Source organism: Netta rufina (assembly GCF_964035555.1).
Source record: "Netta rufina genome assembly, chromosome: 23".
Classification (NCBI taxonomy): domain Eukaryota; kingdom Metazoa; phylum Chordata; class Aves; order Anseriformes; family Anatidae; genus Netta; species Netta rufina.
Genome location: NC_140147.1, coordinates 4,688,331 through 4,706,933, shown reverse-complemented (window position 1 = coordinate 4,706,933; position 18,603 = coordinate 4,688,331). Strand labels below are relative to the sequence as shown.

The window sequence follows — 18,603 nt, the reverse complement described above, 5'->3', positions numbered from 1 at the left end:
AAAGCAATTATTTGGACAACCATTGGGGAGGAGCTGCCGGCAGCCCTACAGCCCCCATGGGTGGCTGAGGCTGGTTTGCGGTGCCTGGCACGTGCTGGCTCCATGGCACATCCCCAGCCCTCCGAGCCAGTGGAGGCTGCTGCCTTCAGGGATGCACCCCATGGATGCTGGGAGAAGTCCTGGATCAAAAAGGTGTTGGGAAGAGGAGAAGATAAATGAAGAAGGGATTAGCAGAGGGGAGAAGCAAGCCGAGCCCAAGGCAGAAGAGCGGCTGGAGGCAGGCTGATGGAGCAGGGATGAGATTTCTATGAGGCAGTGAATGACAAGTCATTTTTACTCTCCAGCTACAAACCAGATTTTCTCTCTTTCTGCCCAGCCTCAGGGTGGGATCTGGCCTCTGGGTGCTTCTCAGGGCCACTGGGCGCTTCTCAGGGCCACTGGGCACGGGGACAGCTCAGTGGGGACACACCAGGATGCAGCATGGGGCTGGGATGAGCAAAGCCCCAGAGCAAAACACCCACTCCAAGAGCCCAGGCATCGGAGGAAGGAGCTGGACCCAAAAAATAACAAGGAGTGGCTCCAAAGCAATGAGATTTTAAAAAAAGAAGATAAGAAATTCAATTCGTATTTTTATCCTCCAGCTCACAGCCAAAAGCCTCTCCCCGCAGTGCAAGAGCCAGGAACACACTTCTCCCTTTGCCACAACTCCCGGAGATGGGACCTTCTCACGAGCACCAAGGAACGAGCAGATGGATGCCCCAGCAGGGAGAGCTGCTGAAGGTACCATCAGAGAAGGATTTTGGGGCTCCCGTGCTGGCGAGGCAGGGCAGGGGCTGCAGATGCAGCACTCCACGGCAGATGGGGAATTTGGCACGGCGAGCTTGGGCGCGCGTTGCAGGAGATGCTGCAGGGACCCAGGCAAGCTGCTGCCATCCCAGCACCACAGCGGGGAGAGCCCAGGGCTGCGGGGACACCTCCCTGCATTGGCAGCAGGGCCCTGTGTCCCCAAGCTGTGACACCCCCGGGGCCACGCAGCACCCTGCTGAGGACTGACACAGCTCATCACACCTTGCCATCAGGCACAGCAGCACCCCGACCCCAAAACTGAGGATAAATCACAACCCAAGTGCCCCACGGGGTGTTTCCCATCCCGGGCTCCGGGGCAGGGGATGGGTTTGGGGCAGATGCCCGCGGGGCCAGGACTCACCGTGGGGCAGGTCGGCCGTCAGGTGCGGCATCATGTAGCTGCGGACCAGCTCCCACCCGAAGTCATCGTCCTCGCCCTGGCTGTACTCACACTGGGTCAGGTCGTCGTCTTCCTCGAAGGTGCAGCCCGCTGCGGACAGACAGACGTGTCAGTGCCCCCGCAAACCAGCTGCTCCCTCCCCAAAAGCCCAGCCGGGATGGATGCTGCCGCATCCCACAAAAGAGGGGGAGTGGTGTGGGCATCTCTCCCTCTGCTCTCACTCCTGCCAACACGGGAGCAGAGCTGCCCCGTGCAGACATAAACACTGCCAGGGGTCGGGTGAGGACAGGTCCCGTCAGCTGCCTCTCCCTCCCTTCCCATTGGGTTTCCCCAGCAGTGAAACGAGCTGCCAGGTCTCAGCTCAGGGTGCAATCCCACTCTGACCCTTAGACCGTGAGCTCTGCACTGCCTGACACGCCAGCATCGGGCCCCAGCCAAGACCCCCAGCAGCAATCCCACCCCACAAGCCCATTGCCAAGCCCCCAGCTGCAGCTGGCACCCCCATGCCCCTTTATTTGTGAGCTGGGGGGTGTTGCTTTTTCCCCTTGCAAAGAGCAAACCCAAAAGCTGCGCATCCCCAAGCTGTGGGGCTCCACATCCTTCCCTTCCCCAGCCCTCCCTCTCCATCCTTCCCCTCCGTGTGCCAGCCCCTGGGCTCTGGGGAGCTGCTCCAGGGCGGCTCATTAACACTGCCCCATTGTTCTGCTAAAATCACTGATTACAAGCACTGGGGCTCCGGTGATAATTAACATGAGCCCCTAGGCTGGCGAGGGCAGGCACATTAGGAAAGCCCTGAGCAAGCAGAAAGAACAAAGACAAACATCCCCAAACAGGCCAGCGGAAAAGCAGAGTCTGGGCTGGGGTGTGTTTTTTGGGGTTTTGTTCTTTTTTTCCTATTTTATCCCCAAATTACATCAATTAATCCTCCCCGCTGCTGGGGGATTTGTGCTCATAGGGCTGGTGCAGGTCATGCTCCCTGCCCAAGCAACCAGGGGACACACAGACAGATGTCTCCTGTGCAAAGCCATCCATGGTGGGGACACCACTGGGACTGTGGCAGGGTCAGCGTCACCCCCTGGGGACAATGGGATGGAACCAGACGGGGATTTTCCCCTACAAGGCTACAGCAGGGACCTAGGGATGCCTTTTTGCTGCAAACAGCCCCAAAACAGCCACGTTGCCAAGTCAAACCACTGCAAAAAAATCCTGTAAGACTTAAAAAAAAAAAAAAAATTATGTCTCCAGACACTTTCATATATGAGACCAGATTTGAGGCTTTTTCTCTTTTTACACTCAGTTTTTTAAAGCACCATCCAGAGCGCCGAGCTCTTTTTCTCCCCAGAACCACGCGAACGGGAAACTTCTTTCACAAAGACTAAAAGCACATCCTCTCCTATTCATAGGACCGAAGGAGCGGAGCCCTGACAGTTTTCTCAAATCCCTCTCTAAATGGGCCGTTTGTGCTGCTCAGCTCCCAGCGCCGACCCCGCCGCTGCCTCGCCTGCCGTGCCCACGCGCGGATGCGGCCCCGGCTGCTTCCCATCACCAGCCCCGCCAGAGCCTAAAAAGCCTGAAGCTTGGCTTGGCTTCCTAATGGGAGGGAAAAAAAAAAAAAAAAAAAAAAGCAGAAATCTGTCAAAATTTTCCATGAAGGAAAGGGGAAAAAAAAAAAAAAAAAAAAAAAAGGCAAAATAAGTGCTGGAAATTTTTAAGTGCCAAGTGATGTCGAAAAAAAAAAAAAAAGTCCATGCGTTTCCTTCCAAAGTCTGTTGAGATGGGATATTGTAGGAGGGAGAAAGTCGTTCATGGGGTTGTTTTATCCTGCCCGAGGAAGCAGAGGGAAAGCAGCAGGACCCCGCAAGGCGTTTGGGGCTGCAGAGCCCCATGTCCCGGACAAAAGGATTCCCCAAGGCTCCGCTCCCAAGGACCATTCCCACCATCGGGGCAGAGGCAGCCTCCTCCTGCACTTGCACTGCACAGACCCCAGGATCTGCCCACTCCCTTCTTCCTCCCCAAAAGGAGCACCCAGCCCCGACACCCCAGCACCCCAAGCACCCTCCAGCAGCTGTGACAAGTCCAGCAGGGCATGGACAGAGCTGGCTGCTCCCACGCTGAGCTGCCCCCCTCAAATTAAGGGTTTATCGACATGCTTACAACCAATACAGGCCATCCCTGCTACCGAAAATCCCCTTCTGCACACACAGGGATGGTTTTACCCATCCAAAAGGCTGCTGGCAGCGGGATGTGGCTGGCAGGAGTCATTCCGGGTCCAGATGCTCCTGAAAAATCCCCAGGTGGAAGCACAGAGCTCCACACTGCAGCCCCTGCCTTGGTTCGACGCCAGGGTAAAAGCAGCTCGGCGCGGGGCTAAATGCAGCGAGCGCCACGGGAGGAGCGGCTCCAACAGCAAGAGCGGATAAAAATACCACCGAGGGCGTGACTGCCTGGTCCCAACGGCTCGATGCAGCCCAGACGATGCTCGAGCATCCCAAATTAGCCTAACCCACCCAAGCCACAAGGGAAGGAGCAGAGGACTGCAGGGACACAACAGATCCGTGCAGAGGAGGGAGGGAAAGGACGAAGAAGCGCGCGCGCAGTTGGCGGCGTCTCATTAAATCCCCGCGTGGACGCCTGCCCACCAGCCTGCCTGGCGCTCTTTCATCCGCCGAGGCTGTGCCGCTCTCGTTTTGGAGTTAATTACACACTTAAACCTTCGCTGTTTAACCTCCCGCACTGTGGGACGCGCTCCGCGGGCTTCCCCTCGCTTTTATCGAGCGGCCTCGAAAAGGCGCCCGCGCCAACGGGGCTGCCCAACGCCCTCTGGGGCTCGGCCGCTGGAGGCAGGGAGACTTCAAAAGGGAGGCTTTAAAAGAGAGGCTTCAAAAGGGAGGCCACAGCTGAACTGCCCCCCAGAGCCATGGGAATCGGGCACCTCTGTGGCCAAATACAGTAATCCCAGGCCATCGGTCGAGAGCTCTCTCACGTGCCAGATGCTCTCGTTTCCACCCCCTCCCCATATGCAAAGATGCCCCAGCCCCAGCGAGGGTGCTGCAGGTCTGGGAACCCCTCCATCCCCATGGAGTGCTTGTGATGGGGTGCCGTGCTCCAAACACACAATCCTGGGATGGCCGAGGTTGGCAGGGAGCTCTGGAGATCATCTGGGCCAACCTCCCTGCCGAGCAGGATCACCTAGAGCACCTTGCCCAGGATGGCATCCAGATGGGTTTTGGATATCTTCAGAGAGACTTCACAGCCTCCATTGGGCAGCCTGTCCCAGTGCTCTGTCACCTCACAGCACAGATGTGTCCCCTCACATTAAGCCGGGACCTCCCGGGCTTCAGTTTGTGCCCAGTGCCTCTCCTCCTGTCACTGGGCACAACCAAAAGGAGAGGGCTCCATCCTCTCAACACCCTCCCCTCAGATATTTATGCACACTGATGAGCCCCCCCCTGCTCAGTCTCCTTTTTTCCAGGCTAACCAGGCCCAGCTCTCAGCCTGTCCCCATGACAGGTGCTCCAGTCCTCTCATCATCTCCATAGCCCTGCTCTGGGCTCCCTCCAGCAGCTCCATGTCCCTCTGGTACTGGGGAGCCCAAAACTGGACACAGTGCTCCAGGTGTGCCCTCCCCAGGGCCGAGCAGAGGAGCAGGATCACCTCCCTCGGCCTGCTGGCAACACTTTGCCAAATGCCCCCAAGATCCCCCGCTGGCCTTCTTGCCCACCAGGACCCATTGCTGCCCCCCGGTGAGCCTGCTGCCCACCAGGACCCCCAGGTCCCTCTTCACAGAGCCGCCCTCCAGCAGGACCCCCCCAGCCTGTGCTGGTGCTTGGGGTTATTCCTCCCGAGGTGCAGGGCCCTGCACTTGCCCTCGTTGAATTTAATGAGGTTCCTCTCAGCCCAACCCTGTCCCAATCTGTCTGAACGCAGCACAGCCTTCGGGGCTACCACCCACTCCTTCCCATACCACCACGGCTCCACAGCCCCTCAAAGCCCCAAATCTCGCTGATTTAAGTCCCCACAGCTTAAATGCCCCTTTAGTCCAGGCAGAATGGAGCTAGGTACCCAACCAGCTTCATTTTGCACACTCAAAGGACCTGGGACACAAGCACAACAGCCACGTGCAAATTCCCTCCTGCATTACACACACCGGAGATTACAACAAACCCACTCCCTGCCTCTCCTCCTCTCCCCACTCTGGCGAAATAGAAACGTTTAAAAAAAATTACTGACTTCCTGGACCCGATAAAAGCTGATTAGAAGAATATGGAAAGCAGCTCCATTAAAATTCTTGCCAGTAGTTTGTTTTGCTTCTCCAAATCATTTTAAATATTGCATTTAATAGAAAAATAATTTGCTCAGCTGTAAGAAACATCAATTTGCAACTTGAAGCCTTGTATATTAGCCAAAGAAGCTAATGTGTAAACATTAGCAGCTCCAATAACGCATGGGGTTTAGCCAATGCAATTCCAGGGAGAGAACAGCCAGATATTAAGACAGAGGATTTGCATAATAAGTCACTTATGCCTGATAACCTCGGTGTTTGGAAAGCGCAGGACTAAGAGAACAATATCCGTCTACCAGCAACTACAGAAGTCATAAATCCGTTTTTGGGCCTGTTGAAGACTCCCTTTCTGGGTTTCACCTGCAAAGGCCCCGCTCTTGAGCCCCACAGAGCCGTGGGTGGGGACGGGGAGACCCAGACCCCCTGTGGACACTCGGGAGCCTTTGGGGAGCAAATACAAGGCAGAAAAACGCAACGCTGGGAGAACGCGATGTGGAAAGGGGCTGGCTGCAGGCCACCGAGCTGCAATGCAAGTGCTTTCATAATTAACCATTGCTTAATTAACAAAGTCAGGGCTGCCTCTTCTACAGCATCAGAAGAAAAACAAATGCAGGCTTTTGGAAACCTCCGTCCTGCAGTTATCGATTGCTCACAGCGCAATTACAGCCCTTGGGCTGACGTGCAGGCAGCTCTCATCCACCTGGCCTTGAGGGGGTAAAAAAAAATGGCAAAAAAAAAAAAAAAATGGTGCTCAAGCCTCTTTCCTACCCGTTATTATCATCAGGGGCCCGTGGCTGTGGTGAAGGCTCCACATGAGCAAAATGCTGATTTTAGGGAAGCAACAAGCACATGGGAAGCCCTGAGCACATGGAGATGCTCCCCAGTATGGGTTGGGACAGTGAAATGAGCAGCCCTGGGACAGGCACAGGAGCAGCATCAGCACCGCAGCCTTGTGGGGCTCCATTAGCACCCTGAGCTGCAGAAAACACGCCAGGAAAATAAAGGAAAAAAAGGGTTTCTGGAATAAATCCCCCTCTAGAGGGAGGGATGCAGCCTCTCGACCTCCGGGTACCTCCTTGCTGCAGCGGGGAGCAGCACGCCAGGGGGCAAAGCCTCCAGTGATGGAGCACGTGGTGGTGCCAGGGGGGCTCAGCCCCATTATTTATGGCCTCACAACACCCAGAGCAGGGCCACTCCTCGTTCAGAAGAGCCATGAACCTGCAGCATGATGGGGGCTGCAAGAAGACAACCCTTGTGAGATGGCCACCATGTGCCACTGGCTTCAAGGAGCTCAGTTCCCTGCAGCAGCCCCAAAACAACCCCGTGCTGCAGCCTCAAAGGGGAGAAAAGCATCCTGCCCCTATAAGTGAAGTGGGCAGGAGGGGAAGGAGAGGGCAGGAAGGTCAGGGCAGACCAGGAGCACATCCCATTGCAAAATCCAGGTCAGCATCACCCCCCCTGGCTGGGCTGAGCCATGAAAAACAAGGAGGGGAGAGCAATATGTAGACCTAAAAGGTGGCAACGGGGCTGTTGTGAGTAAGCCCCCTGCCTGCTTGCTCGCCCCACAGAATTCCCCACAGCAGGGAAAACAAGGAAAAGGTGCACAATACAGCTGAGCCAAAAAATAAAAAATAAAAATAAAAATAAAAAAAATCAGTGGGGGGGGGTTTCAGCAGGACCCCATCCACCTGCAGTGAGCTCTTGGGGTCTCCATGCCCCCTCTGTGCTGCCAGGGGTGGACAGCGAGCCCCCAGCCCCACACCCCCCTGCCCCTTTGTGCATCAGGTAACAGCTCCAGGTCCCTGTGCAGGTGCTGGCTCCAGAGCAGCCGTCGCTGGGGGCCAGCACATCGTAAATCCAGAGCCGCGAGAGCCCTCCGCTGCCTTCCCTCAACAGCTTATTTATTGCTTTTAATACCTCCCCTCCGTCGCTCGCAGCGCTGTCTGCAAAGCCAGGTTTGCTCTGCAAATGGCCTGTGTCATTTGTCAAAAAATTGAATTTCCCTTTCCTCCGGAATACAAACAAGCTCTCCGGAGGGCTCTGCCGAGCTCAGAGCTCCCCCACTTTGTTTCCAAGGCCTCTGAAAACGCAGCAGCGAGGTGCCCGGGTGCTGGGCTGAGGTCTGGCCAACTCGCTGCACCGAACCACGAGGTTCAGTGAACCCAGCGCCTTGAAAGCAAAACGCCGAGCTTTCAAAACCCTGAGATCTGCTGCAAACAGGATAAAAACACGAGCCCAGCGCTGGGTGCTGGGTTTGCTCTGCGTCCTGGCCGTTGCACAGCCTCGTGCCTCCCTTTTCTCCTCCGTCTGTTGCATCGCTCCAGCTTCTCCCATGCAGGGACCTGCTCATCAGGGCTGGGTTTTTGGAGAGCCCGGGGGATGAACCCGGCAGGCAGGATAGGGCCCCACGCACCCCAGGCGAGCAGCAGCAAATGAGCAAGAGCCCGGGTGAGAGTTACCAAATAAGTGATAAAGAGAAACACTTTCTCCCCATGCCGAGATGCGCTGCTTTAGTTTGAGGCTGCTAATGCAAAAGTAAAGCAGGCTGGTTGTTGGTCATGGAAACAAAACAAAAAAAAAAAATCGATGGGACTTTATCACTCAGCAAGGAGGCAGACAGCGACCGTGAGGCTGAAAATACAGCAAAAAAAAATGAACAGCACCGGGAGAGTCCTTGGGAAGAGGCAGGGCTGGTGAGAGCCCTGCAGCCCCCCACGTGCAGCACCACCGGTGCAAAGTCACCAGGGGCCCTCCCTGCTCCGCTAACACCATCAGGCAAATTGCAGCTGATGATTATGTGAGAAGCATTTATTCGGTTAATTACACGGAGCATTAATGAGTCTAACAGGTCCCTGCAGCACTGCCGATGGCCACAGCCCCACGGTGCCACCCGCTGCCATCCTGCCCGGCTCAGAGCGGGGCTTTGCACTCTGCATGACTCGGGACCAGCCCGGGACTGGGCACACATTTCAGTTTGCTGTTGAAGCCCTGCTGTCACAGCTCAGGCTTCTCCTTCCCACAAAAAGCAAAGTCTTCAGAGGTTCCCAGCGACCCCAAAACCCCACAGGCTCCACCAGCTCGGCGTAAGGGCACACGAGACACGTGGGACACCCTCAGACATCCAACCAGGGGCACCAGCACCACGCAGGGAGGTGGCACTGAGCACACGGCCAGTGGCACCCCGCAGAGCATCCCCTATAGCTGCAGCAGCTCTGTGGGCACCTCCAGGTCCATCCAAGCAAGGAAATGCCGTTTGTTCATGCTCCGTCCATCCATCCAGCCTGCCTCCATCTCCACAGGCAAGCAGTTGTGATGCTGCACAGCCTTCGTCCCAGGAACACCGGCTCCCCCCGACAACATGAAGACCCCAGGCACTACCTCAAAGACAAAGCCCCTCAGTGGGGAGCAGCTGGGTGGGAGCAGCCCTTTTGTCCCCGCGGTGCCATCGTCCCCAAGGTGCCATCATAGATGAAGTGCACTGGGCTGGAGCGAGGCTTGCTCCCCGGCTGGGCTAATTGGGCTAATTGTGCTGGACGGCTGATGCACAGGGATGCACGCACGGCTCGGACACCCCGGGGCTGCCAGGGCTCCTCTCTGCTGCCCCAGTTGAGGCCACCAGCACCGAGCACGACCACGGCCTCATTACGGCACATCAGGTCACCGCAGCCCCCTCGTGCTGTCTGGGGAGGGCTGGGATGGCAGCTCCAGCGAGCCACAACCCTCATTAACTTAACGAAGCCAAGCAAGAGCTGATCCATGTAGGGGGGGTGTCCAAGCAATCAAAGCAGTTGCTGGCTCACACTGGGGGGGCTCCCAGAGCAAGGGGCTCCCCGCAGTGGAATTCTGCACCGCTGCAACCACCCTGCTATGGGCGATTCCCCAATATTTGTAAAGCCAAATCATAAAATAAATAAATAAATAAACTCAGTGTTTCTCCAGCCACAATTCCAGCTGCAGCACCGCACCTCTGTACCCCCCACCCCAAAAGAAGGGGTTCCTCCAGCACCGAGGGGTGCACGCAGTGTCCCCAGCCGTGGGGACCTGGCTGCTGCTGCAGCAGCTCCGTGTCCCCGCTCCCTCTGGTGGCAGTGGCACCGCACGGCGCAGCCCCGGCCACCGAGCCACAGCACAGCCCTCGGCACCCCCAGATTTGGGGTCGGGGACATGGGGATGACCCCAGGAGGGTGCAGCCCCACGGGCTCTGCTTTGGGGAGGAGGAACTGGGGCGCAGCAAAGCCGGAGCCCCCCAGACCTGTGTGTGTGTGTGTCCCCGGGACATCGTGCCCAGCCCAGGACCTCGGGTGAAGCCGGGGAGCTGCTGGGGACAGGAGGGAGCCAACAACTGCTCTGCCAGCACCTCGCAGCCCACGGCACGCAGGTGAGGGCAGTGCTGGTGACTGCAAGACCCCAACCAGCCTGTGTGCCCCCAGCACCAGCCTGGGGAGGGGACAGGGCTGTCCCCAAGCTCTGGAGCAGCGCTGGACTTTGGATCCACGCAGAGGGTGTAGCAGAAGCCGCTCCCAGCGCCAGGAAAGGAAAGAGCTCGACAAACACCCAGCGCAGCTCAGGCAGCAAGAGGGAAGTCCCTGCGGCGCCTGCCAGCTCCCACCGTCCCTCCTCCTCCTCCTCTTCCTCCCCAGGGCTGCCCTGCGGGGGTGAGAGCAAGGACGAGCGGGTCCCCGTGTCCTCAGGATGTCCCACGGCCGTGCCAGGTCCGGGCACCCACCCGGATGCGTCCCCACGCTAAAAATCAACAGCAGCCTCTGCCAGGGAGCGGGGTTTGAAGAGGCCATCTGCGGCGGAAAGAGAGCACTCCGTCTCCAGGACGGATTTATTTTAAGGCTGCCAACAAGGAGGCAATCAGCCCGGGGTGGGGGGGGGGGGGGGAAACGCACTGGGAATCCTCCTCGCCCAGGTCTCCCCGGGCCGCAGCTCCAGCCTGGAGGGAAAAACCTCGGTTTCCCCAGGCTGTGCAGCCTGGAAGGGCACGGCGAGACTTTGGCATGGGCAAGGGCCACGGCACGAGACCCCCTCCAAATCCACACAGGGTGGAAGCGTGGCCTGCATGAGGCTCCCAGTGGACAGGGCACAGTGGGGACCCCATGCCCATGGGAGCGGTGCCCAAAGCCAGCTGCAAAGCAGCCCCCCGGCTGCCATCGGGGAGAGGAGGAGGTTTGGGAATCTGACATTTAATCACGCAGTAACGAAAGGTTCCCAGACATGTCTAATAAGACAATTATAGTGCATGTTAATAATAGATTATTAAAAAGCTTATTTATGGAGGTTTAAGCAGGCAGATGGCAGGGCTGTGTTGATAAGGCTCTCCCGAGCCCTGCCACCTCCCAGCTCTGAGCATGCGGAAGGGATTTACCTGCCCCTGCCTCCAGCCCCGCACGCTTAACCCCTGCACGGCTGCTGGCAGTAAGCAGCCAACACCTGGGGGGTCATGGACAGGAGGGGATTTTTGGGGGGTGTCCCCTAGCAAGCAGGGGGTGAGCAGGGCAACAGGGGGCTCAGGGCTTCATGCACCACACCAAGAAGTGGTTGTGAGCAAAAAAAAAAGCTTCCTTCCAGTGCATTCAGGGGTACATCATCCTCAGCAGCTGGCAGTGGGGAGGCAGGGGTTGGAGCCACCAGCGAGCGGCCACCTTTGTCTTCCAGGGGCCAGATCCTGCTGATCCCGCTGGCTTCATGCAGGGAAAACTCCCCAGGAAGCTGGGATTTGGATGGTTTGTCTTAGTTTGGATAAGAAAGGAAAAAATGCTCAGCTCGGGCCAAGAGGTGACTCACCAGGATCCCGGGGCAGGTCCAAGCACCCGCCCGCGGCCGGGGAAAACACGACCCAGGGAGAGCAGCACCAGCTCCGGAGAGGGGAGAGAAAGGGCAAAAGCAAAGCAAACGCAACCACGAGCCTTTGGGGGAGAGAAGCAGCACTGCAGCCCTCCACCACGGGTATGGAGCCACAGCTCCGGCTCCATCCAGGGGCTCTGACACCACCGAGCATCCCCAAATTCTGCTGCACCCCCACGGACAGCGAAGCCCAGTGCAGTCCGGATCCTACAGAGAGGGGACCACACGAGAGAGCCAAAAATAAAGGAGCAGGGGAGCAGAAAAGCTCAACCCCGGGCACACTCAGGGACATTGCCATGAGCAGGATTTTTCAGAGCACCCCAGGAGGGACGCGGTGTGCCCGCACCGGCCGGGTGCTGCAGGATCCAGCACCCCACAGCCAGCCCTCACCCCAGTGCCCGACAGCAGCACGGAGCACAGCTTAAAACGCCTCAAAATGCAGCAAAAACAGCAAGCAAAATTCTTCCCAACACAGCAGAACAGGCAGGGAGGAGGAACCATCCCATGCCCAGCACCAGCAAGGGGGCTGCTGGCGACAAGACCCCCCCCAAATCCGCACCGGCCCCTGGGGTCCTGACCCCTGCTTGGGTACGCTGAGCTGCAGCATCCCCCATTGTCCCCAGCATCCCCCATTGTCCCCACAGCCTCTGCTGACAAAGACGCGGCCGTTAACGGCCGGGGGGACGCCGCCAGATTTGTTCCGCTCCCCGACCCCAATCCCTGACCCAGGGGAACGCGGCCGCTCGCGCTCACCCAGCCCCGACAGCACGGCCACGGGGTCAGGGAAGAGGCCAAGTTCATCCGTGCCGACCCCTCCACTGCCCACCCCAAAACCATCGTCCTGGTGCCACCAGAGGAGCCCCAAACCTCAGGTCTGGGCTCCCCCCTGAACCTCCTCCTAAGGGAAAGCTACAAACCCAAATATTTTATTTGCTTAATTGCTGCTAATTGCTGCCGTGCGCCCCAGGCGCTGCTGGAAAGCACCCCGAGCTGGTGCTGGGGGGCACGGGCAGCCCAAATCGGGGCACCCCTCGAGAGCAGCCCCTACCAGAGCACCCAGGGGTGCCACCAAAGGGACCCGCCCCTATAAAAAAAACCACTGTGATATGCACAATACAGCCACTGGGAAATTTTAACAAATCTGTAACAAATCACCAAAGTTCAAGGGCTGCGGAGAGGAGCGGGGAGCATCCCGCGGGGACGGGGCAGGCTGCGGCCAGGGCACTGGGCACCCGTCTGGGTTCACGAAGCCGGGTCACTGAGTCCCAGACACTGGGATTTACACTGGGATTTGGGGAAAACCGCCGGCTGCAGCGAGGGCGAGAGACCCAGCGGGCTGGAGGCAGGTCGGGCGCTGCCTGTAGCAGGGGAAGCGCTGAGTGGAGGCACTCGGGGCTGCGCGGCTCCGGCTCGCAGCTGCCCACAGCTGGGGCTGGAGCCGGTCCTCAGCAAATTTCAGCTCGGGGGCAAGACACCAAGGCCCACGGGATGGAAGAGGTTCACCTGGGAGCACACAAACCCCATCCTGAGCCCCTTCCCCATCCAAACCCAGCCCCATCCCGCTGCTCCCCTGGAGCCCCCCTTTGGGGAAAATCACCACGATTCCCCAAAACTGCCCAGCACAAATCCCCTCCACAAGCCGTGATGTTTCACACACAGACCCCGCTACCACCACCCCACGCAGGCTGCTGCAGACCAGACGTGACAACACCGGGATGCTATGAGGGGGAAAAAACCCCACACGGGGCTGGGGAGCAGCACAGCCCCGGACCCCCCAGCACCAGGGGTGGGGGCAGAATCCCCTTTCTCCAGCAGTGGACCCAGCAAAGCCCCGTGCCTCAGTTTCCCCATCGCACCCAGGTCAGCCCGACGGAGCTCCCTGCAGCTGCCCAGCACTATTTATGATTTTTGGAGCGGGGCCACCACCAAACCCCGGGGCTGCACGCAGGTGAGCCGCTGCGCCCCAAAGTGAAAGGAAAACAGGAAAGAGCGAGGCAAAGCCAAGCCCCGAAGCAGGGAGCGGCTCCCAGCAGCCGGCAGCTGCAGCACCGGGTCCCTTCTGCCCCGTGCCTCAGTTTCCCCCGTGCCCGCACCTCCCCAGACCCGCACCCAGCACGGCCCCAAACCCACAGACCCCACGGGTACCCCAATAGGGGAGGGTGGCAGTGGGGCTGCTGCACCCCAGGAGCTGTTCTCCGAGCCCAGCAGAGCGGCAGGGGGGGCAGGCAGGGAAGCCCGGAGGAGGGAAAACGTCGAAATTGGGAAAAATAATAAGAAATAATAACACATTCTTTGGGGAAGCTCTAATTATAACCCCGCAGCACAGCGCCGGGCTGCGAGCGGAGCGCGCTGCCAGCCGCCACCTGTTCCGCAGCGCTCCTGGAGCCGTGCTGGGGACCGGAGGGGACAACGGGGGGGACCCCGGACCCCTTCACCCCCCCCAAACCCCCCGCAGACCCCGGGGACCCCCTCCCCAAAGCGGCGCCGAGCCCCGCTGCCAGGCTGCGCAACCCGGCGGAGCCCCGACGGGGACGGGAGCGGCGGCTGCGGGGACACCGGGACGGGACCGGGGACGGGCTGAGGGGGGGCAGAGCCGTGCACCGGGACCGGAGCCCCCCCAAAAAACCTCCCCAAAGGAACGCGGGGCTCCGGAGGGGCGCGCACAAGGCAGCGGCTGGAGCAGCCGGGAGCGAGCCAAAGCAACCGGGACCGAGCAAAAGCAACCGAAAGCGCTCGGGGACGACCGAAAACAACCGGGGGCGACCGAAAGCGATCGGGGACGACCGAAAGCGATCCCCCCGCGCCCCCCCCATCCCCTCCCCGTCCCCAAAAACCCCCCTCACCGGAGGGCGTCTCGGTGTCCAGGGCGCAGACCCGCAGGGCGAGGGCGAGCAGCAGCGCCCGGGCGCTGCGCATGGTGCGAGCTTTGGGGAAGGGGGGGGGGTAAAGGGGTGGGGGGGGAGGGTTAGAGAGGGAGGGGGGCCCGGGGAGGGGGGGGCGGGGGGGGGGCGGCCACCGCCGCCTGCGGGCCCCGCGGATGCTGCGGGCGGCGCAGCGGGGCCCCGGCGCCCGCCCCGCGCCTCAAATAGCGGCGGCCCCGCGCCGCTCTGACGTCACCAGCGGGCCCCCCCCCCCCTTCTTTCGCCACCGCCCCCCCCCCCAACAAAGCCTGCCCCCCCCCCCCTCCCTACACCCCCCCTCCAGCTCCGCCGTTCCGCCTCCGGGACCTGCGGGCAAGGGGGGGGCGCCCCCTGGCGGCGGGAGGGGGGGCGCGGCCCCGCCCCCGATGGGGAGGGAGGGGGGGGGAAGGGGGGTGAAGGGGGGGGCACGGTTTGGGTTTGGGGGGGTCCCGGGTTGCAGGGGGTGCAAGGTTGCAATGGGGGTGGGGGGTGCAGGGGTGCAGTTTGGGGGGGTCCCAGTTGCAGGGGGGTGCACTTTGGGGGGGGTCGCTGGTTGCAAGGGGGGGCCCAGTTGCTGGGGGAGCAAGGCTGGGGGGGCACGGTTGCAGTTTGGGGGTCCTCAGTTGTGGGGGTGCAAGGTTGTAAGGGGGGGAAATGTTCAGGGTGGCACCGTTGCAGTTTGGGGGGTCCCCAGTGGCGGGGGGCACAGGCTGGGGGGGGTCTCCTGTTGCAAGGGGGGGGTCCCCTGCTGCACGGGTTTCAAGGTTGCAAGGGGGGGGCGAAAAGCTCAGGGGTGTGGTTGCAGTTTTGGGGTGTCCCTGTTTGCAGGGCGGTGCGGGGCTGGGGGGTGCAAGGTTGCAAGGGGGGGATTCAAAGCTGGGGGGTGCATGGTTGCAGGGTAGAGACACTTTCGGGGGGGTCCCAGTTGCATGGAGGAGTTGCAAGGCTGGGGGGGCACGGTTGCAATTTGGGGGGGTCCGTGGTTGTTTGCAGGGGGGTGCATAGCTGCAGGGGGGACCCAGCTGCACAGAGGATCCCGGTGTGGGTTTTTTTTTTTTTTGGGGGGGGGGACAGCTGCAGGGGGCCACCATTAGCCTGGAGCGATCCTGGGGCACCCCTACCTCCAGAGGGCCCCAGCTTTGGGGTGGGGGGGTCCCCGGGGTGGGGGGGTCCCCAGATGTAGGGACAGTGCCAGGAGCACCCATGGGTGACACTCAGCAAAGCCACCGCCCCTCCTGGACAGGCAGGGGGGGCCAGGTAGCAGGAGGCACAGCCGTGGCTTGCAGCGAGGGAAGGGGGGAAAAAAAATAAAAAACCCAAAAGGGCACAAAAAAAAAGGAAAATGTGCACGGGGCGGCGGGCGCAGGCGCGGGACGCGGCGCTGGGTGCCCGTGGGGACGCGGTGCTGCCAGGGGATGAAAGGGCCCTTGTTCGCCTCCAGCCCCGGCTCTGCAGGAAAAGGTTTTTCCTCCAGCTGGGGGGGGGGGGGGGAGTTTTGCAATCCACCTCCAGCCCGGCTGCCCTGCGGCTGCTGCACCCCGAGTTTGTTTGTTTTATCCCCAGAGGGTGAAATCCGCCCAGGTACGGACACCGGCACCCTCCCAGCGCAGCCTCCCCGGGACGCTGCAGCAAAATTGGGGCTAAAAAAACAAATGATCCCAAATAATAATAGCAAAAATGGCTCTGCTGGCAGCCCTGGGGACGATGCCCAGCCCCAGGGATAATGCCCAGCCCCAGGATATGGCACCACAGGGCTGTGCAACAAGTTCTCTCCATTCCCAGTTGCTCCCAGTTGCTCCCAGCAGCCCCCAGCCCAGTTAGCACCGTGCCAGGGGCCAGGCCAGTTCCCTGCCACCAGGACGAGCGCGTTTTCCTGGCCGTGGTGGCACTTTGCAGGGCTGCACCGAAGCCGCCGTAGGGCACAGGGCCTGGCCACGTCCTGCCCTGTGTGTCCCCAGCCCAGGGAGGACATTTTGGGGTGGGAGGCGAGGAGAGCCCAGGGACACCTCCACTCCCCCTCTCCAAACCAAAGCAGCCTCCAAATGGCACCGAGCAAGGAGCAAAGTGAACAAATCCCCTCCCAGCACTAAAATCCTGCTAAAACCCTGCCTGAGGGACACGAGTCCTGTGTGTCTGTGCGGGGGACAAGCTGGGGACACTCTGCAGGATTTGGGGGATTTGGGATTTGTTTCCAGCAGCCGAGCGTCTCAGCATGGGGGGGATTTGGATGGGGTCCAGCAGAAGCAGGATGCTGCCAGGATTTGGGGGCAAACAACCCGAACATGGAGCGTTGAAGCCACGCTGCCCATTTTTAAACCCAAAAGTTGTGTTTCAAAACCAAAACGAAAAGGGGGAACCAGAGCAGCCGTCCCAAAATCTCCTTTAGCAGCCGGCGTGGCGCAACCTCATCCAGGCTCCCCAACAGTTCACAATCTGCACCCATGGGTGACTCCGGGGGTCATGGGGAGGGGGAAATCGCAGCATCCCCATTGCTGGTGCTGGGGAGGCCCCACACCTGGAGCTGTTGTGGGGACGCAGCCCAAATTTGGCATGAGCAGAGCCAGGGGTGCCACAAAAGTACCTTGTTAGGGGCTGCCCCCCTGCTGCAGGGGTCTCAGCGACTGGCAGCTGCAAGGGGGGTTGTGGGGGTGTATGGGGGGTGTATGGGAGTGTAAGAGGATGTATGGGGGTGTATGGGGGTGTATTGGGGTATACAGGGGTGTATGGGGGCATATGGGGAGTTAATGAGGTGGGGGCATGGGTGGAGGGGCTGAGTGTGCAGGGATGGGATGCGCAGAGGAGATGCAATGGGAGGATGGATGGATGGATGGATGGATGGATGGATGGATGGATGGATGGATGGATGGATGGATGGATGGAGAGGATGCCTGCATGTATTTTATTGCCAGTAGGTTTGGGGACAAGCAGGAATTACCCATTAGGGCAGCCCCACAGCCACAAGTGTGGCAGGATCAGGCCCTGCTGAGGAGGGTTTCCCCTCCGGCACATCCAGGTGAAACCCCATCAGTGTAACAGGGCTGAAAGAGGGGAGAACACAGCAGGACCCTGACCCTGATCCCTCCCCACCTCCTCCTGGCAGCAGGAGCCAGGGGGCCGATACCAGGGAGCCCTCAGCACCCCGCAGGATCAGCCCCTGGGCCCGCAGCCCCCTGCCCGTCCCTGCCCCGTCTCCCACTGCCATCAGCCCCGAGCGCCTGCAGGAGCAATCGAGCTAAAATGAAGTAATCACTCTTCAAGTACAGTCATTTGCAGCAAAAATACAGGCCTCTCTGTGATTGCAAATGGTCTCAGCCAAAACCCTCTCTCCCATTCGGAGGATAAATGTTTTCAGCTCCAGGGTGTTCGGTGACAGCAGCCTGAACACAGCGGGCACGTCCGCGCTCCTGGGTTCCCCCAGGCTGGGGGTAAAACGCTGGGTTTTGGGGCCTCTTAGGTGTCAGCAGCACTTGGGGGAGGGTTTTTTGATCTTGCTTATAAAAGGGCAGAGCCATAGAGCGGGGCTGCCCCGAGCCCTCCCCAGCACCCATGGGATGGGGTCACAGCACCCAGGTGGGCTGCAGGAGTGTGACCGTGGCGCCTGTGCCAAAACCTTTCGTTTTTAGCCTATATTCAGAACACCTCTTTTTGCTGCCAGTGGAATAATTTCCTATTTTTCCCACGAGGACCCAAGAGCTAAGGATGTGGCCACATGTCCATCAGCACTCTGCACTGCTACGGGGGGATTTAACCTGCTTCACACCCCAAACTTTTACCTCCTGCTTAATTCTCCCCTCCATTCCCCTCGTGCCACCCTCCCTCCCTCTTCTCCACACACCTCCCTCTTTCTTCTTCTATATCTACGCCTATTACACCACCATCCAGTTCTTTATCTCTAATAAGTCTCCGCTATTTTCTCAAATCACCTGCCTTTCCTAATGCCAAAAAATCCTTTTCTTTCTTAACAGACAAAACAGCTTATCTCATCCCGCCCGGCCAGCGGTCAGGCGCCCGGCGCGGTGCGGTGGCCGGATGTAATAGGGCTATTAGATGAGTTATCACCGCCTGAAAGGATGAAATAACTTCTGTGTCTTCGTCCAAATAAACCCGCAGAGCCGCCCATATTCCTGTTCGAGGCAACAAGTGAACAAGAGTTCCTGGAGGAAACAGCTGGGAGATGCTGTGCGGTGTTACACCAAGCTATGCGGGGTTATTTCTGACCCGACTCCCTGCCCGCCTGCTGCTTTGTGCTCCCAGGGCCCTGGAGTTTCTCACTGGGGAATTGGGAAGAGGAAGGATCTGTCCCCAGCCCCAGAGCTGAGTCCTGC

General features: G+C 59.7%; 1 protein-coding gene across 1 annotated transcript in view; it reads right to left on the bottom strand.

Annotated features, from left to right (window-relative positions):
* PTPRU (protein tyrosine phosphatase receptor type U) overlaps positions 1–14,294 on the bottom strand; it is a gene marked incomplete at both ends in the record, with an annotated part of 52,594 nt that extends 38,300 nt beyond the window's left edge. The window contains 2 exons of the mRNA XM_084300809.1: positions 1,208–1,336; positions 14,222–14,294. Of these exons, the coding sequence (XP_084156935.1) occupies positions 1,208–1,336; positions 14,222–14,294 (202 nt within the window). The remainder of the gene's footprint in view (positions 1–1,207; positions 1,337–14,221) is intronic.
* Between the last annotated feature and the right edge of the window lie 4,309 nt (positions 14,295–18,603).